At 41.1% G+C, this 18,305-nt stretch overlaps 1 protein-coding gene across 3 annotated transcripts in view; it reads left to right on the forward strand.

Moving 5' to 3' along the window:
- Nucleotides 1-1,093: 1,093 nt before the first annotated feature.
- The window catches only part of PPP1R21 (protein phosphatase 1 regulatory subunit 21), a 32,547-nt gene continuing 15,335 nt past the window's right edge, over nucleotides 1,094-18,305 (forward strand). For 2 of the 3 annotated variants that reach the window (XM_064446445.1, XM_064446446.1), the window contains exons 1-11: nucleotides 1,094-1,239; nucleotides 4,312-4,380; nucleotides 4,750-4,896; nucleotides 6,380-6,481; nucleotides 7,197-7,361; nucleotides 7,454-7,512; nucleotides 9,897-9,991; nucleotides 12,280-12,332; nucleotides 14,477-14,626; nucleotides 17,640-17,741; nucleotides 17,817-17,905. In XM_064446445.1, the coding sequence (XP_064302515.1) occupies nucleotides 1,180-1,239; nucleotides 4,312-4,380; nucleotides 4,750-4,896; nucleotides 6,380-6,481; nucleotides 7,197-7,361; nucleotides 7,454-7,512; nucleotides 9,897-9,991; nucleotides 12,280-12,332; nucleotides 14,477-14,626; nucleotides 17,640-17,741; nucleotides 17,817-17,905 (1,091 nt within the window). In that variant the 5' untranslated portion in view covers nucleotides 1,094-1,179. Of the gene's footprint in view, nucleotides 1,240-3,537; nucleotides 3,739-4,311; nucleotides 4,381-4,749; nucleotides 4,897-6,379; nucleotides 6,482-7,196; nucleotides 7,362-7,453; nucleotides 7,513-9,896; nucleotides 9,992-12,279; nucleotides 12,333-14,476; nucleotides 14,627-17,639; nucleotides 17,742-17,816; nucleotides 17,906-18,305 lie in introns of all 3 variants that reach the window. The other variant, XM_064446447.1, reaches the window with a different exon arrangement.

The following is an 18,305-nucleotide window of genomic DNA, read 5'->3' on the forward strand; positions in this document are numbered from 1 at the left end:
TCTAAGCAATCTCTGAAGAGGAATGGCTGAATGGTGGAGAAGCTGCAAGGAGGCTCTGAAAAAAAAGGGACCTACACGCTGGAGGCAGCAGAGAAGGGCCCCCCGCCCCAGGAACCAGAGGGTGCAGATACTCGAAACGACCCCCCAGACTGGAATTCGGGTTTCTGCAGCTTGAGAGCAAACTGGCTGACGGCACTGCAGTAACACTCGATTTACCCGCGCTCCCCTTCCTCAGGACATACCGGCACTGATGGTTGAAGGCCGTAGGACGAGCCAAGTGCTGGCACCCACTAATCCCATCCCTGCCACTCACTTGTTGCGAACCATGAGCCATTACTTAACTGCCTTTTGTTTCACCTCCTCACCTACGGATCTGCAAAACCTGCACTCGCCTCGGTTTCTGCGGGCGCTACGTTAGAGCCCAGATCTGACTCGGGGGCAGGGACGCGCGAGGCCCTGCGCCGCCGCCCTCCCTCCCTCCCTCCCTCCCTCCCTCCGTCGCAGGCGGGTGACAGGCACCTCGCCTCGCCCTCTCCCCGGCCGCGCACCCCGAACTCGGGCTCCGCTCTCAGGCAGCCGCCCTCAACGGCCGGCGGCGGCACCGGCCCCTGCGGCCCGGCGTGACCGCCCGCCCCGCCCCGCCCCCCCCCCGCCGCCCGCCGCCCGCCGCCCGCCGCCGGCCTGGGGCCGGGGCTCCCCCTAGCGACAGCCCTGCCTCGGGCGGGGAGCGACGGGACGGCCCCAGCACTCTGCCCCCCCACCCCCCCGGCACCACCCGCCGCTGCCCGCGTCGCGATGGGCCGCCATGACACCCTCCGCCTGCTGCCGGCTCCCCGGCCGCGGGCAAACGCTGCCCCCGCGCGCGGCCGAAGTATTTTGGGCGGGGCGGGGCCCCGTAGCCCCGAGGCTGCGCGGAGGCCGGCAGCCGTTACTACGGCAACGGAGGCGGCCGCGATCGCCTCACCGGCCTCACGTGGCCCCCCCGGCCCCACCTTCTCGGCCCCGCCCTCCCCCTTGCCGCCATCTTGGAAGTTGCGTCAAGATGGTGGCGCCGGCGACATAAGTTCCTCCCTCTCTCCCCGCGGCGTGATAACGTCATCGCGCCCCCAAACCCGGAAGCGTGTCTTCGCGGGCGTGCGGAGCCGGCGGCTGCGCTAACGCGGAGGCAGCAGCGGCGGGATGGCGGCCGCCGCGGAGCTGCAGGGAAAGTACCAGAAGCTGGCTCAGGAGTACTCCAAGGTATCGGGCGCCAAAGCCCGCGCCCGGCGCTCCGCGAGCGGCAGCCGCCGTTCCCCGCCGGTGCAGCGCCCCTTCCAGCTGCTCCTCTCCCTGCGCGCGGGCTGCCGGCCGTTACGCGCCTAATGGCCACCTCACTGAGGGGAGGGGGCCTTCCCCGCGCGGCCTGCTAGGCTGAGCCCTCCCTACCCTGCCCTGCCTGGGGGAGCCGGCTGCTCCGCCCCGCTGCCGCCCTGGGGCGTTGGGGCCCGGACCTCCCCCCCCGGCTCGGCCGCCTCCGGCCCTGTGCCCCTGCCGGGGCGCGGGGCGGCCGCGTAGAGCTGAAATGTGGCGTGTTTGGGGCCCAGGGGTTGCCGCGTCTTGAGGATGAGGTGAAGGGAAACTCGGGCGGGCAGGGGAGGTCCAGCCTGCAGGTGCCGAGATAATGTGGTGGTGCCGAGTGCTGGCTGGACAAGCCGGCGTGAGGAGGAAAGTGGCCTGTCTGCAAAGCATATAGTAGGACAAATAATGGGTTCAGCCATGCCAGGGAAGTGAAACTAGCAGATCTTTCCCTTGCCTTTCCACTTCCCGGTCAGGCATGAGGCTAGGCTATCTATTTGGATGTGAACATTTGTTGAGGTTTTGGTCTTGTATCTTACCTATAGACTCTTTGAGTTTGCTTTGACTAGTGGGTGTGGGAGTTCAGTGGTGTTAGTGCTTGCAGTGGTGTTGCAGTGTCTTGGAAGTGAGGATGCTTGACTCCACACCTGCCTCCTGTCTGTTCCCAATCTTCTGCAGCTGCCCTAGGTGATTTTGCTTCCCATTCCTGGTGTTACTTAATGGAGTATTAGCAACGACTTCTGCCTTGTAGTGGAGAATGCCTTTCCTTTCCAAGGTGCTTGAGATGACTTCTTAAATGGTGGAGTCTTGCTTAATACAGAACTCTTAATTCTTGCTTCTTCACTAAAAGGAAGAGGAGACTGTTGGTCTTGAATGGCATAGTTCTCCAATGGCCTTGGGAAAGAAAGCCAGCACTTTGCTTTTGGGTAACACAGCATCAGTGTGTTTGGCACAAGACCCTTGACTGTACTTGATACCTTTCCCTAAATTACAGAATGATATGTCTTTAAATACTGTTCTCCTTGGAACTGCTATTTAAAAAAGCCTGTAAAAAATCTAAATTGTTCAGATTCTTTTTTTTTTAAATGCTTCCACAAAATCATTTTAAGAAAACTGAATTCACTTTGGGCTTTGTAGGTCACAGCTCATATTTCTTGTGGCTTTCTACAGTGGCTCTGCTGTACCTTGGAGATTAAAAATGGTTCAGGATAAGGTAATTGAGGGACTTTGCTGCTTGATTCCCAAATGAAACTTTAAAATGTGGACTTCTGACTATAGCTTCTGAAAGTTCTAGCTGCTGGATCCTCTTTCTTTTAGTATAATGGTGTCCAAAAGCTTTCTTCAAACTTCATCTTGCAACTTTCTCCCTGTGATGTTCTATTAGTTCTTTGTGGGAGCTAATTTTTGGTCTCATCCCATGTCGTGTGCAACAGCTCCAGGGCATTGTGGGAGCCCCTTTGCAGACAACTCTCCTTTTTGTGCAGATGAGCCATTGTTCAGTTGGCTATTTATTGTGTGCAGGTGGGAACAGAGTAGCTCTGGGAATTTTTTTTGCCTGTTCACTTAATTGTGTTGTGGAAGACCAGGAGAGGGGTAGACAAGAGCTCGATAGACTCAAGATGTGCCAAGGGAAGTACCTGCCAAAGGATTGCTTTCCTTCTCAGTTCACAGAGCAGTCCAGAAGAAGGATGTGCGTTTTCAGAGTCTCTTCTTCCCTCAAGCTGCAGCTTCTGGTGCTCTCACACAACCCTGATGGAAGTAGTAGTCAAAAGGCTCTTTCAACTTGTGACAGCCTTTGGTGGATCACACTTCAGCTTGGGTATCTCAATTGCAGTAGGATTGAGATAGTTCATTCACTGCACCTGACATGTTCCTGCATTAGTAGCTGTGGCAGAAAAAAGGCATAGAAAACTACTGCACTGCTTTTTCTCGCTAGGGAACCCCTGAGCTTGGAAGTTTTTCTGTGGTGCTCTTGCAAGTTTCTTCTCTTGCCTTTGTGATACCTGAGCAGCACAGTGGGAATACTGCTGGGCAAAAGCCTGTGCTTAGCAATGTCAGCTGACTTTTGACCTTTCAAATATATTCAGTTGTCAGACTGAAAAGGTTAGCCGTTGCTGTTATACATTGAATCTTGCCTTTTATGCATCTGCCAGAGGTATTCCCCAACACTATACAAACCCTTTTAATTTATATCTGCAACAGCTGGACTCAAACATGTCAAATGAATACAAACTGCCATTGAAGAAACCAGGATTCAAGCAATTATCAAGGAATGGGAAGATGGAACTTTCGGTGTCCTCATTGCTGCAGGGTAGAGGTACCCTGTGAAGTGACTGGAAAATAGATTTCTTGAGTATCAGTTTTCACCGCAGTGATTTTAGCTCAGATTTGGGAACAATATAAGTAAGTCTTAGAGGGCTTTTTCTTATATGCTTTTTATGTGTTTTCCTGAAGTGTTTGTCAAGCTGTTCTCTCTGGATCATCTGCTGCTACTGGTAATAAGTATTTTTGCATTATAGTTAAGCTCTTCTTGAATGGATGGAGATTTTTACTTTATTGTGAGCCCTGTTTATGTTCCAGAACCAGTCATGAACAGTTTTGGGGAGAGACAGAAGTAGCACTGAATATGAGCAAGAACTTGATTAGTCAAGGTTGCAACTCTTCTGTATTTGTTCACTGTTCTTCAAACCTTAACTGTATTTAAGTAACTAATCTTCAAGGTACTTACTCAGTAAGAATTATGTTCTAGTTGACCAAAATATTCAGATGGTAAAGTAACTTCTTGTTTCTTGGTAATTCAGGAAATGAATTGGATACTTTTTTCAACCCGATACCACAACTATCTACCTGTACAGAATGCTTGAAAAAGCATGCACATCTGGTGCTCTCATGAGGAAAATATGATGCTTTATGCACATTCTAATGAATGGCTCTTATTTATTCCTTGTATAGTAATTGGCATCTCTTATTTTTCAGCTTCGAGCTCAGAACCAAGTACTGAAAAAAGGGGTTGTAGATGAGCAAGCAAATTCTGCTTCTCTGAAGGTAATCTCTAAAAACTGCTTGTGTCAGATCTATTAAGCTGTGGCAAAATAGGTAAACGGGAAGGGTGAATGGGAATACGTTTTTTACTCAAAGTTTTCTTAAAAGAATAAAGAACGAACTTGGTTTAGTAAAAAGTTCTGTTCTGCAACTAGTCTTCATTGTTCTATGTAGGTACTGACTTTGTAGAAGTGTAAGGTCGCTTCTTGATTAACTTGCAGAATGAAGTACCTACTTGTGTGTGATCTATGGGCAGCTCAAGGAAGTAAAATGTTTTGTAGTTTAAAAGCACTGCCTTTTGCCTCTTCAGTGTTCAAATAGTGAAGAAAGCAATTTTTAATATGCTCTTTTTTATGTAACACTGTCATTCAGGAGCAACTGAAGATGAAGGATCAGTCACTGAGAAAACTGCAACAAGAAATGGACAGCTTGACCTTTCGAAATCAGCAACTTGCCAAGCGAGTGGAGTTACTTCAAGATGAACTTGCATTAAGTGAAGCTAGGGGCAAGAAGAACAAGGTATGCGCTAAAGGCAGGAAAACTTGCTTAGCAAATGTCTGCTCCTCACCTGTCAATGCCTTCTCCTGATTTCTAGTGGCAGTTGCTTTGTGTCAAGGGTTGAGCTGAATGTTTTTATCAGAACTTGTGTTATTAACTGATGTTAGTTAAAATACCCACAACATAGGTATTGATACATATATTATATGCTAAGTAGTTCTCTACACCTCTTTCTAGTATGTCAGCTGACTGATGCTGAATTGCTACCTCCCTTTCCAGATATTTATTAAGTGTTCAAACAGCTGGGAAGGATCTTGGAGCTCTGTGGTTAATCTATGGCTATGAAGAAAACTGATCACCCCTCACTTCTATTCCCACCTCCTTGCTTTGTAATTTTGATGTCAATGGTTAACTCTTCAGCCTATGATTGTAGCTTTTCTAGTCAGCACTTAGCTTTCAAGTCATTTGACAAGATTCAGGTAAATTCCTTATGTTATTTCAAAATGATGGAGTAATTTCAGTCCTGTGATCTTTCTTTGCCTAAATGCTTGCTGATTAAACCTAGTTATACCATGTTCTGTTTAAGATCAACCATGTCTTCTGTAGGTAACATCAGAATTCCACGGGTGTTGTGTGTCTGTGTCAGACTGCAGTCCTTTTAGAAGAACATAAGCCCATATCTCAGGTGTTGTAGCTCATAGGCTGGCATCAAATGCAGAGGTGGCTTAGCTGTCCCAAGCACTTGGAGTTTGGTGTTAAGTCTAAATGTAAATGGTCTCCCTCATGTTTAGTGGTGGTACTAGCTTTGTTCAGCAGTGGGGTAGAGCAGAGAAGCAGTGTGGGATTCACTGGTGATCTCTGAGTCTTCTGGACTAAATGGGTGAAAAATTAAGGGAACAGTTAGCAGAGAGATGTGTCTGTTCTCAAGGTAGTTGGTGGACAGTGAAGACCCTGTGTTTTCCAGTGCTGCCTTGTGCTGCGGCCTGCTGTGGGATAGTGCACTTTCAGTGATTATACCTGGTCCCTGCTGAGACCAGACCAGCTTACACCTCAGCACTTGGTTGTGGCAGACATGCCTTAAACACAGCTACCAAAACAAGTAAGCCTGTCTGCGGAGGGCTTCATATTGCTGGCTGTGTGGAATCACACAAGATTAAAATGATGTCAAATGGGCACCTGCTCATACAAGCAGTTTCGTGTGTGTGTGAATGTGATGCCTGAGTAGAGGCTTTCCTGAGTTCTTATCGAGTTAGCATTCTACCACTAAACAGTAACAATGGCATGAAGGAAAAAGTGCTGCCTTTAGGCTTGTGCGGTGTGCCATATGTGTACCTTTTGATATATTGCCCAATGTAAGTAATTATGTAATTAAAATATATACATAAAATAAATATTCATGCCTCTACTGGGAATTAGCAATGGGAAGTGTTTTCATATATTTGGGGATGGGCTCTGGGATACCTCCAGAGACTTGGAGATAATGAATGCACTTTCCTTCTTTTAGAAAAGTGCAGAATCCTCATCTCAGTTAAGTCAAGAGCAGAAAAGTGTCTTCAGTGAAGATCTTCAGAAAAAGATAGAAGAGAATGAACGACTACATATACTTGTGAGTGAAACTTTTTTAACTACTTCTTAGTTCAGAAAACTGATCACATGAATGAAGGTAGAGAAAATAAAATGCTGTCTGAAAACTAGTAGGTTTAGAAGCTTAGTTTTATGCAAAACAGTAGATTGGATCAGATAGCTTGTTTATAAAGATGTTCATTGGGCAAATAAAGTATTTTGACTTTAGATTCTTCAGACAGTTTGTGGAATAACTTGCATAATACATGTTTTCTCATTTAGATTTTTAACTTTTGGTGAACTTTTTAACTTTAGCTACTATGCTGAAAATAGCCATATAGTTGGTCCTGGGTGGAAACTTCTCTTTAGTTCACTAACTCTTTCAGATTGCCTTAAAGCTAAAAATATTTTCTGCGAGTTGCTGTAATTAAGTCAGGAATTAATTTACTGAAATAGAATGCATTTCACTTTGGTTTAGAACACTTGAGAAAAACCTTATGGGTCAAATTTAGTTTTTCAGGTGTTTACTATTAATTGGCAATATATTTAAGGAATGCTTGGTACTACAGAACTTCAATAAACACAGAGTACTTTGTTCCTGAATCTTTCCTCTGTAAATATCATCATAAAATTTCTGTTTATCTGAGAACTAGTACTTATTGTTAACCTGGACTGGCTAATTAAATTTGTGTAACTCATAGGACTAGATGCCATAGCAAAATGAAGCTTTCAAATGAGCTCTGATTTTCTTCTTTTAGTTCTTTGAAGCAGATGAGCAGCACAAACTTTTAGAAGCAGAGCTGAGAACTAGACTTGAAGTTTTGGAAACTAATGCTGCCCAGCATCAAGCTGTGGTGGACGGTTTAACGAGGAAATACACGGATACCATAGAAAAGCTGCAGAATGATAAAGCCAAATTAGAAGTAAGTTTTTCTCTTATAAGTTTGAGAAGTTTTGAAATGTAATGTCTTGCTGTGTCAGTACTTACATTGTGGGATTATCTTCTTGCATAAAGATCAAGTCTCAAACACTAGAAAGAGAAGCTAAGGACTGTAGGCTTCGAACTGAAGAATGGTGAGTGCTTTTATTTAATATAATGAAAAATTGCTTTAAAGAAATAACTGCTGTAAAAGATTAACCAATTGTTTTTAGAGAATAGTACCTTTAAAAAAAAGATGGGGGGAGGAACTTTGATAAAACTCAAAATACTGGGCAACAGCACATTAACATCAAGACTGTACAGGTCAGACCCCTTTTCCTTCTGCGGACTATTTAACTAGACAATCAGTTCCACAGAATCAACTTTCCGTAAGAGTAGTTTTGTTGCCAAGCTATTTTAAGTAGCTGTGAGGTTGATGAAAACTTGAAGAATTTGTAATGGAATGCTATAAAAAGCGAAGAAACTACTGACCTTGTTTGAAACAAAGATATGTGGGTTTTTACAAACAGCTTCTAAAAACAAAGCTTGGGTAAGGGATGCTGAGACAACCAACTGAAAAGTTTCAAAAAATCCCCTTCCACCCCAAAAGTGTCTTGAACAATCACTTTTGTTTCAGGTATAACACTCTCAGCTAGAATATTTGAAAGTGTTTTGTTGTTGTTGAGGATTGTATTGTTAGTTTTGGAATAACTTCATTGCCTTGAAGACAAGGTGTAGAAGATGGGAAGAAGTTGAGGACTGTGGGCCAAATCAAACTAGGGTGCCCTTCTCTGAAGTTCTTTTTTAAGGTACATTTTTAAAGATATATGTGCAGTTTAGATCTTTAATGGATAAAATGCGTAGTGAATGATTAGATGAAAAGTTCTTGCTTTCAAATGGTAACCATGAAGTATATATTATTTTGATAGATGTGAATATACTTGAATTCCAATAATTCTCCTCTAATACAGGTCAGGGTTTCACTAAGAATGACTTGCAGAAGAGAATGAAAGCTGTGTTTTGCTGCTCTCTGCTTTTTTGTGGTGTTTGAAAACCAGCATAGTCTTAATCTGCTACTGTTCAGTTCTGAGCTTGTCTGTCATGTTCTATGACGACTGAGTAATTAATGTCATTGTAAGAAACTGTCCCTACCATTTAACAGGGAAGGCTTTTTAAAGATAATAAAGCCTGATGCTTCTTTATTTTAAACACTGAAATCAGTATCTAGTGAACACATGACAGAAGATGTCTTTGAGAGTACTGCTCTTCTGTTTTCCCCACTCTTTCAGGGGAAGAGATCCGTTTGCCTCCGACACCCATGCTTTATTCAGGAAAGCCAAGGGGATGTGAGACTTGACAGCCTGCATGCCTTGAAAATTAAAGGGCAGAATGTAAAACAAAACATATCAAACCATTTGTTTACCATTCCTTTATGGTACAAAAAAACCATCCATACTCCTGCGGGTTGTCTTTTGAGTTTATTTTCTACTATGCCCAATGCTACTGGGGTTTGTGCTGTACAGTTTCTATGTGATTTTGGAGCTGTTATTCAAGAGAAACGTTTGTTAATGTGCATGAGCTACTATTGGTCAGTTTCTTCTTATCTTGCTTGTCTCTTTTGGACTCATTTTCCTTGTTAGCCCTGATAAATTTCCATATCAAATATTTTTTTGTAAAAAAGGAAAAGCTGTTGCTTTGACACCTTCCCCCCCCACCCTCCACTACATGTGCAGGAGTTCTAGATCTCAAATGAGAAGCAAAACAGTGAAGAATTTGGGGGCCTAAGTTGGGTAAGGTGTGGAATTTGGTCTGAATCAATATGCAGTAATCTCTGATGTATGTATCTAATGCTGGAATATGTTACTGTTCATCTCAAGATCTATACTAATGATGCTAGTAATCTTTATTATTTAGGTTCACATCTGTATACACAATCAAATGTAAGTGAAACAGATCTAGAGAAAAATAATTTGAGAATGCATCAGAAATGTAATCGCTAAGTCTTGTGGGAATGGGCTGTATCATAGCAGTGTTTAAATATGGGGCTTTGAAAAGCTTGTGAGGTATTTCTAATAGTGATGTGACATAGTTAACTGAATTATTGATAACTCACTACTTGCGTATTGGAATACCGCATCAGAGATATAGCAACTAATGTAACACCCCCTTTTGTACTCCCATTCAAATTCCAGTAGAAAAGAATACCTTCATGTAGCTTATACAAGAATTGCAGAATTGGAAAATAACATAAAGATTAACTCTTAGTAAGTTGAGCTTCTCAAAAATGGAACGTAAGATTTACAACAATTTATTGCACCTTTCACTGCATTTGTTAGGGATTAAAATACAATGTTGTATAAAATATGACATAAAGGAGGAAAAATTATTCCTACTGTCTTCTTTCTCTCTAGCTTCTAGAAAGAGACAGATACCCATACACTCAAGGAATGCTAATGGTGAGCTATGGTGTTGGTGATACAGATTAAATTTTAAAGGTTTACAATATGTGTGTGGTTTTTTGTTTGTCTTTGTTATTTAGCCAGCAACAGTTAAAGAATCTTCAAGCAGCTTTGGGCAGTAGACTGGAAGAATCTCTATGCATAATCAATGAAAAAGTACCTTTTAATGACACAAGTACGTATTGCCTTGGTCTGGGTTTCTTGTTTAATTTTGGGTATCCATCTGGAGGAAGTACTCCTTACGAATTAATGTGTTAGCTGTGAGAAAAGTTGGACATCTGAACAGACACTTGGAGGTAATTGTAATAACTATTCATCATACTTGTCATAATCTTATTTAGTGATCTTAAAATATCAAGGTTTTTTATATGTCAATGAAAATTAAAGCTTTCAAAGGCTTTTGAGTAATTTGGCACTTGTTGATGGAGCAGTGTAAAAGATGAAGGAACACTGTCAATCTACTGGTTTCTCCACAAAGATTTCTGTAGTTGCTCATCTCAGAGTATTATTTTTGGCAGGGTATATTCAAGAGTTACAGTAAGTTAAGATGGGGATAAACTAGTGGCTACAGAGATGTTGACTTAATGAGGCATTGCGTCATTAATGGTCTACACTTAGCATTGGTGGAAAGTCTGTCAGTGTGTCTCATCTCTGATCAGAGAACACCCAGACTAGTTCTTATCTGTGGTTTGTCTCACTCATTCATCTTTTCAGGGAAAAATCTGTGTTGAATTTGGAGACTTTTACCTGAAGCAAACTTTTTTCTGCTTCCTTTCCAACTGCTGTTAGATAAACTGAAGTGCAGAGGATACCATGAAGTTAGGAGTGCTCAGTCTTTGCATTGCTTTGGTACAAGAAATGGTTAGTATGTGCCAGATCAGTGCTGTGAGTGGGTACTCTTGTAAACGGCTTGAACACAAGGTTGTACTTGGAGAGGCAGCAGCCTGTGCTCTTCTGGCAGTGTGACTAGGAGGGCTGGGAATAATGAAAAAGCTGACAGTAGAAAAGAAGGAGCAGAGAAGTAAAAACAGGCTGTTGAATTTCCAGTAGGTTTTATTGGTAGCTTTTGCATTTTCATTCAGTTTAAAACTTGACGACAATGCTTTGAATAGCTTTCGGATCTCTAAAAGTTGATCTGGCGGGGTGCTGTAGGTGTGAGCCTTTTAAGTTCTCTGTTGGGTTGGCAATCCAGTGAGTCTTGGCTTCGAAACACCAGATCATCTTCTCTTTAGGAAATGTTGACTCTCATAGTATGTTATGCTTAGGTGTTGGTGTCTTCAGTTGATAACCCTTTTAACTTCTTTCTTCTTGTAAAGATCACTTTGCCTGGCATCTGCTGTCTGTTTCTCCCTCTCTGGCTTCTTCAGCTGATTTTTTTTTTTAACAGGTGGTTATCATTGTATGTGAACTTTGATGCAAGTAACTAGTTTATCTGCTCACTCAGCTGCCATATCTTAATGTTTTGTAGAAAACACTGCAAACAGTGGACAAATTTTTAGTGATAGAATAATGACAGTCAGGAAATGTTTCTGCTAGGGATTCTAACTGTCTTGCTATAGGCTCTGTAGTTGGTTTTAAGTGTAACTAGCAGCTGGCTTCAGTTTCAGTAACAATCAAATGACTTGTTGACTGCTAAGCATGCTTTCGAGAGTAGAAAGGTAAAGTTTTCTGAAGCATTTTCTTACAAGTAGGATTCGGTAATTTTGGATGCAGTTTTTTTGTTCTGAATACAGCTGCCTCTTCCTATGTGTTAATTCCCAAATTAACAAAAGGAATGAAAAGCTGTAATTTTCCTTTGTGTGCAAATTTTAAACTAAAGTAGCTATTATTCCATTTAATTGAGATGGATGTGATTCCTTTTTAATCTCCGAGACTTCGTAAGCTGTTCTCTAGGTACAAATATCTTTCTACCTCTTCAAAAGTTGTGCCTGCTTGTCATTGAATAATCATTCTGGTTTCTCTAACTGGAACAGAAAGCTGAAATATGTGGAAATATCTTACTTGAAATCATCAACAAATCAAGTACGTACAGGAGCTCTTTTAAATGTGCAAACTATTAAAATACATTCATCTTATTTGACAGTGCCTGGAATGTAATTAAAATTTGAGGATCATCTTGAATTCTTAAAGGGTTGTTTTTTAAAGTTTTTTACTCTTGTTAGGGATGAACTCTGTTCTTTTGGGCAAGAGGATTCTGCTCTTACCTATCAAATTCAGGGTATTCAGATGGCTGAACTTGACTTATCTGAGGAAAGTACAGAAGTGCTTTCCACCTAGACACAGTAACAGCTCTTAATTGAGGGCGTTTAGGCCTACTTGATCGAAGTGAATTGTTGGTATCTTTTTAGTTAATATTACTTACATGAACTGTAATATTACTGCAATGAAATGTTGTTTAAAAAATTACTATTTACCAACAAGTGTGTCTAAATAAGTGCATATAACTCAATTTTTGTCCTGTAGGATCTAATCAATACAATGCTCTGAATGTACCATTACACAACAGAAGACATCAGGTAAGTGCTCTTTGTGACTTTGTATGTAAAGATGCAACCTTCTACACAGATACTGAATAAAAATAGTCATTTCAGAGAACTGAAATAGCAGAAGATAGTGTGTCTTACAACTACCATGCTATTCCAAGGGAATTCCTGTCCACAGAGCCTCTATGCTTTTCAAAAGGTAGTCTATACTGTCCTTATGTCGAGGAGTCAAGTTGTCTGCTCACCTTGCTTCACTAAACCTAATCCATTTCCTACTGGCTAATAATCTCTCTAGATATTAACTCAGCCATGCCTTTCTAAAAAGAGTGGCAAAAAGGTTTAATATTTGTCTCTTAAAGTTACGTGAAATATTCATTTACTGTGCCAACCTGCAGTAAGTTAGAACTTGACCATTTAATTTTTAAAGTTGTTAAAACTACATTAGTTTAGAGATCTTAAGCTTTTTCTTGAAAAAGGGTAGTTTTGGTATTTTAAATTACTTTTTCAAACTGAGCTGCTTCGGTCACATCACTTGATCCCAAAGAATGTTTGCATTTGCAAACTATATGTTGGTGTGTATGCTGGAATACCATATTAGTTAATACTACTTGTCACTAGTCACGTTCTTTATTCCTTAAATTGATTATATCTTTAAGAACTCTGCATTTACATTTTATGGGATACTTCTTGCCAAAACCTCTTACTTGCAGCCAAATTGCCCTTATTAATTGATTTTTAAAAAGTTTCTGTTCATTACTGTAATTTATAAATTTCCTTGAATACTGAGTAAACCACAATCCCAAAAATGAGTATTAGTTTTCTGTGAATAGCTAAACGTATTAACAGCTTTTTACAGTAGTAAATCAGATACCTTGATGCAGTCAAAATTTTCCTGCCTTGCTACCACTGGGATGGGCTCCACAGCACTCTGTTTTTTCTCTTTGCTTGTATATGTCTCGAACCTTGAAGATAGTGCATTCAGATGCCACTGTAGAAAGACTTCAAACAGCAGCTTTCTCCTTTCTTCAGAAGTGCCTGTAAAGAGACCTTCTTAATGTCTCCTGTGGCAACAGGTGACCTGCTGTCCAGTTTTGTTATGGAAGTAGTCTTAAATCTACTGGTCACTGAGTTCTAAGGAAAACCTGAATAACTGTGTGGAGGGTTTCTCCCTTTACTATTTTCTGCTAGCACTATGTCAGCCTGCCTCATGCTTCAAGGTCTGCACTCCTGAAAATGTTCCAGGACAGATTTTTGACTGGCTTTGTCAGTGGAGGCAAAATGCTGGTGTATTAGCACAGGCTGCAGTGCAAAGGACAGCAAAACAGCAACATTGTCTGTTTTCCTTCCTGGCATAGCTAATTAACATACACAAACTAAGTATAATGGGTGCATTAATTACCCACCACCATTCCTGATCTATAATCAAGATTCACTTGATTTAACACTTAATTGAAGCGTTAGGAATACATCTCTCAAGGATAAGTCATTCTTGGCTGACATGTCACTTCAACCTTATTCTCTCCTCCATAAATCACAAGAGTGTGGTTTCCTTCTGTTGCCTTTGCTTTTTCAGAATGTTCCATTTTGGATTTGTTTCTTGGATACCTTCCTACTGCACTAAGCCACAGAACAGCCTTAATCCTGAGCAGCAGCTCAGTTCTGTCCAGGTGGGAGGATAAGAATTGAGTGTTACTGGTTAGAGAAGCAGACACCTCTTGTTCTGGGAGAAAACCTTATTGGCTTTTACTAATTAGAATTAGGCATCCTTACAACCAGGCATTAAAATTTCTCACTGTCATCACGCTGGAAGAACAGAGCTGTTGTCAGCAATTAGTCTATTGGTCTTTAGAAATCTTACTTTCAGAGATGGTTTCTGTAATTGTACTAACCTCTAAGTGTTCTTGTGGCCTGTAGTTTGAGAAATGCAGCAGAGGCAAAGCGTCACCTGTTGTATGAAATAAAAACGTACTTTGTCATAGAAAAACATGCCCTTCTGTGTGGCATTGTAGTTTATTCATAAACTTTAGAAATTGAGTTAAAGATAATGGCTGTTATGTATTTTAGGCTGAACTAATAAGAAAAATCATTGATAGCAATTTTTTGTATCCAACTATAGTATTTTTTCATATTTATATAGGTGCATGTCAAATACAATAATCTTATAACTGTCTTTACAGCTGAAGTTGCGAGACCTTGCTGGCCAGGCGCTGGCTTTTGTTCAGGAACTTGTAACAGCTCTTTTGAACTTCCATACATACACTGAGCAGAAGGTACAGATCTTTCCCATTGATTCTGCAACAGACACTATATCACCGTTAAATCAGAAGGTAAACTTACGGATTCCAGCTACAAGTATATTCAATTATGTAGACTTTCACAAGTGAATAATTTTAGTCATGCAAACTTCTACCACCTTTATTGGAATGCTGTGAGTGTGTTCTTGAGAGGCAGCCTCTCCTGCATGAGAAGTCTTTTCTATTGGGTGAATTATCTGAATATGAGCGAAGGTATAGCTGCAGAGAATCCTTTTCCCTTGTGCCTCCACTACAAGAGCGATATGACAGTCAAGTCAAGGCGTTGCTTTTTAAGTGCTAAATTAAGGTGCATTTGCCAAAAGTTCAGTTGACTTACTTTAAAACAGAAATATTGCACGGCAAAATAGATGCTTGTCTTAGTGCACTGGGGCATGGGAGATGCTGAGACAGAAGGTCTTGTGTTTAAAATGTTTAACTGTAATGTGAAATAAACTGGATGTAAGGTAGGCTTATAAAGGAGGGAACTTAGACTCTGTCCCTTGTCAAAAAACAACTTTAATCTGATTTGGGGCTATTTGTGCCAAGACCTTTCCTTTAAGGGTTCTGAAGCTTCAAGTCTGTAAAACATGTTGAAATTATTACACAAAACCTGACCTGCCTCTTGCTGTGCAGCTCTGTGGGAAGACTTTTCTGAGAGTATCATTCAGAACTGTTAAACTGCATCATTTGACTTTCTTTTCCATGCTTCACGGCATAGAACTTTGTGCACAAGGATTTGCGTGGGGATGCTTTGGAATAAAATTGCTTTAACATCGGAGTTGTTGACTACATAGTGCAAGTGGACATACGTGCATTTAAGTTGCTGGATGACAGTATTTTTTGATTCAGATTATAATGTCAATTTAGTAGTTTGTAGGGCTCAGGAGATGGACATGATTTGCATTCATCAAATAGCTGCAATGCATGTAGTGGCAATGTTAACTATCACAAAACTTTCATGTTCTCGGGAAGACCTCCTCTAATCTCTTTGCAGGCAACAAATATGCTTGTGAAGGTGTTTATTCACTAGAGAAATCCCATGCTATTTACCTTCTTAGTTGCTTCAAGTATCTGAATCACGAATACGCTTTTAGAGATTCAGCGTAGACCTTAGCTTGAGAATAACATTTTCTTGCTCCTGCCACCAAATGTACTCAAAATGGCATATCCTTCTTGTGAAAACTATGTGGCTTTGTCACCTATGTCTCCTTTTTATGTGGCTTGGTGTGTTGACTGGATTCTACAGACACTACTGCAGTTTACAGTAAGGGAAGAAAACCAGGTTTCTTAGATGTCACTTCTCACGCTTTTTTTCTTAATGTCCTAGTTAACACTTCTTTACTGCTTTTCAGCAGAGAACTGCTTTCGTACAACTGAAACATGCAACTTAATCCGAACTGTAATTTGATTTCTTTTTCTGGTAATGGATTCTGATTCAGTAGTTCAGGCTTTGTTTGTTTTCATAATGATGTCTCCTGTAGTCTACCCCATTGTGTATTCATGACCTAATTGCCTCAGTGCACACTACCTCTCAGGGCTTTTGCTGTGAATTTCCAGCAGTGATGCATCTTTTATCACTTACTGAAGCTCCTGTATTTTTCATTAATTTATCTATTTGCTTGGCAAGTGTTCTCAGTGTGATCTTAGCTCGTCCACTGAGTGGTTCAAAAACCTCCCCTTAATGTGCTAGACAAAATGAAGACAAGTGTCAGGTAGTGGCTTAGCACACTTGCACTGATTTATTTTTCCCCAACTCCAGGTCTTGTCTGGCGCTTTCGAGCTATTTTCCCCACCAAACACTCAAAGTAGATGTGGACAATTCCCTTCCAGGTTCAAGTATTCCTTTTCTCTTTAAGTATTGGATTGCTGGGTTCTGCTGGGTCTTCAGCATCGTGCCAGATAACTCCAGTCCTCTCTTTTGCAACACAAGTCAGGAGCATTCTGCATGTATTACTTCCTCCTCCTTAGATTTAGGAATTTTCCCTAATTCCATCCAGATTTGTGCATGCATGAGAGCTTGGCATCTCTCTTCTTGTTAATACTATGTTACTGCACTGTTATAACACAAGAAATAATTAAAATTTCTCATACCCTATTTGCCTGGCATCTTTAGCTACTGTTGTGGGATAAAGAATCAGAGGTGAAGTTATCTTTCTGTGGGGTAAAATAAAACCCAAGATCACTTTTGACTACCTGTGTCAGTCTGTGAAAGAAGCTTTTTGTAATACTGTGGTATCAAATTTGAAAGCTGGTGATACAGTTACACTTTGATCATAAGAGTAAACACCTTTGTTCTCGGGTATACTTTTTTGGAAATGAAATTAGCTTTAGAATTTACTTAAGCAATTTTTAGCAAAGTCAGGCAGTTCTGTGAGGCCAAAGCTTCATAATTACCCAAACCCGTCACAGTTCTTGAAAGTAAGAATTCTCCCATTGACTAGTTACTGCTCCATCCTTTGCATTGGCATAAGCACACTTTAACCAACATTGAAAACCGAACTGGATACAGATAAAGATTGAAATGTATCTCTTGTTCTCAGTTTTAACTCTGTTTAGTTCTTCAGTACTTTGCACAGCATAGCTGTGCAAATGTTTGTGCTGATGCGTAGGACAAGGGCTGAGAGGCAAACAGCAGCTGGGAGGAAGATACGGTAGTTTATTCTGGTGGCTTAATGGTGCATGGATCTAGCCTTAATTTGATGGAGTTGAGCAAGGAATGCAGGAATGTTTAAACTTAAAAAGCAGCAGTTTGGTGTGCTGTGCATGGCAGTTAAAATGAGATAGGGTGCTGTGGCAAACCCTAGGTGGGGTTTTGCCTGGATTTCTGTTGTAGTCTTCACTATTTCTCATTTTCCCTCAAGGTGTGTGTGTGTCCTGTAGAAGAGATTGATGTACATCACTTGACTCTTTATATCTTATTGTTGACATCTTGGGGAATCATCTAAGATGACAGGGTGCTTTGCTAAAGTGGACTGTTCAATTGTTAACTTGAAACAGTTTGCAAGAGCCTTCAGCAAGCACCATTTTAAAATCTCTCTGTACTCAGTTCTCACAGTATCTTCATGAAAATGCTTCGTATGTTCGCCCTCTGGAGGAAGGAATGCTTCATTTGTTTGAAAGTATTACAGAAGATACTGTGACAGTCCTGGTAAGATTTCTTATTTTTAATATTGAAAAAGAATTTTACAGAGCAAAAATATTTACATGTTGTTTTTCCTTCCAGGAAACAGCTGTGAAATTGAAGGCTTTCTCAGAACATTTAGCTTCCTACTTATGCTTTTTAAGAAAGATTCTTCCTTATCAGTTAAAAAGGTACTTTAGATTTGATAGATCAAATTAAAGGGATGCTAAGTGTCAGGCAGGCAGTGTTGTCAACATCTGCAACTCAAATATTAAGTCACCCTTTAAAGCACTCTGGCTTAAAAGGCAAAACTTTTTTTTTACCTGCCAGTTTTTGAGCCTTTAGGTTATGCATGTTCTTAACTGGGTGTTACAGCTAATCACACGTATTAAAGCCTTCCCCCCCGCCGCCACGTGAGACTTCAGTGAAAGCTGCACAGATCTTTTGATGTTTCTTAATGTTACTCAATAGCATTGATACTGTTCAACTGTGATACACTGAAACTGTTGATTTCTTGAGCCTGTCTGAAGATTATCATGCAGTAAATGTAGCAAGGTAGTAAAACTTGGCCAGATGCATATCCCTTCTGCA

This window comes from Phalacrocorax carbo, chromosome 3 (assembly GCF_963921805.1).
Source record: "Phalacrocorax carbo chromosome 3, bPhaCar2.1, whole genome shotgun sequence".
NCBI classification, from domain to species: Eukaryota; Metazoa; Chordata; class Aves; order Suliformes; family Phalacrocoracidae; genus Phalacrocorax; species Phalacrocorax carbo.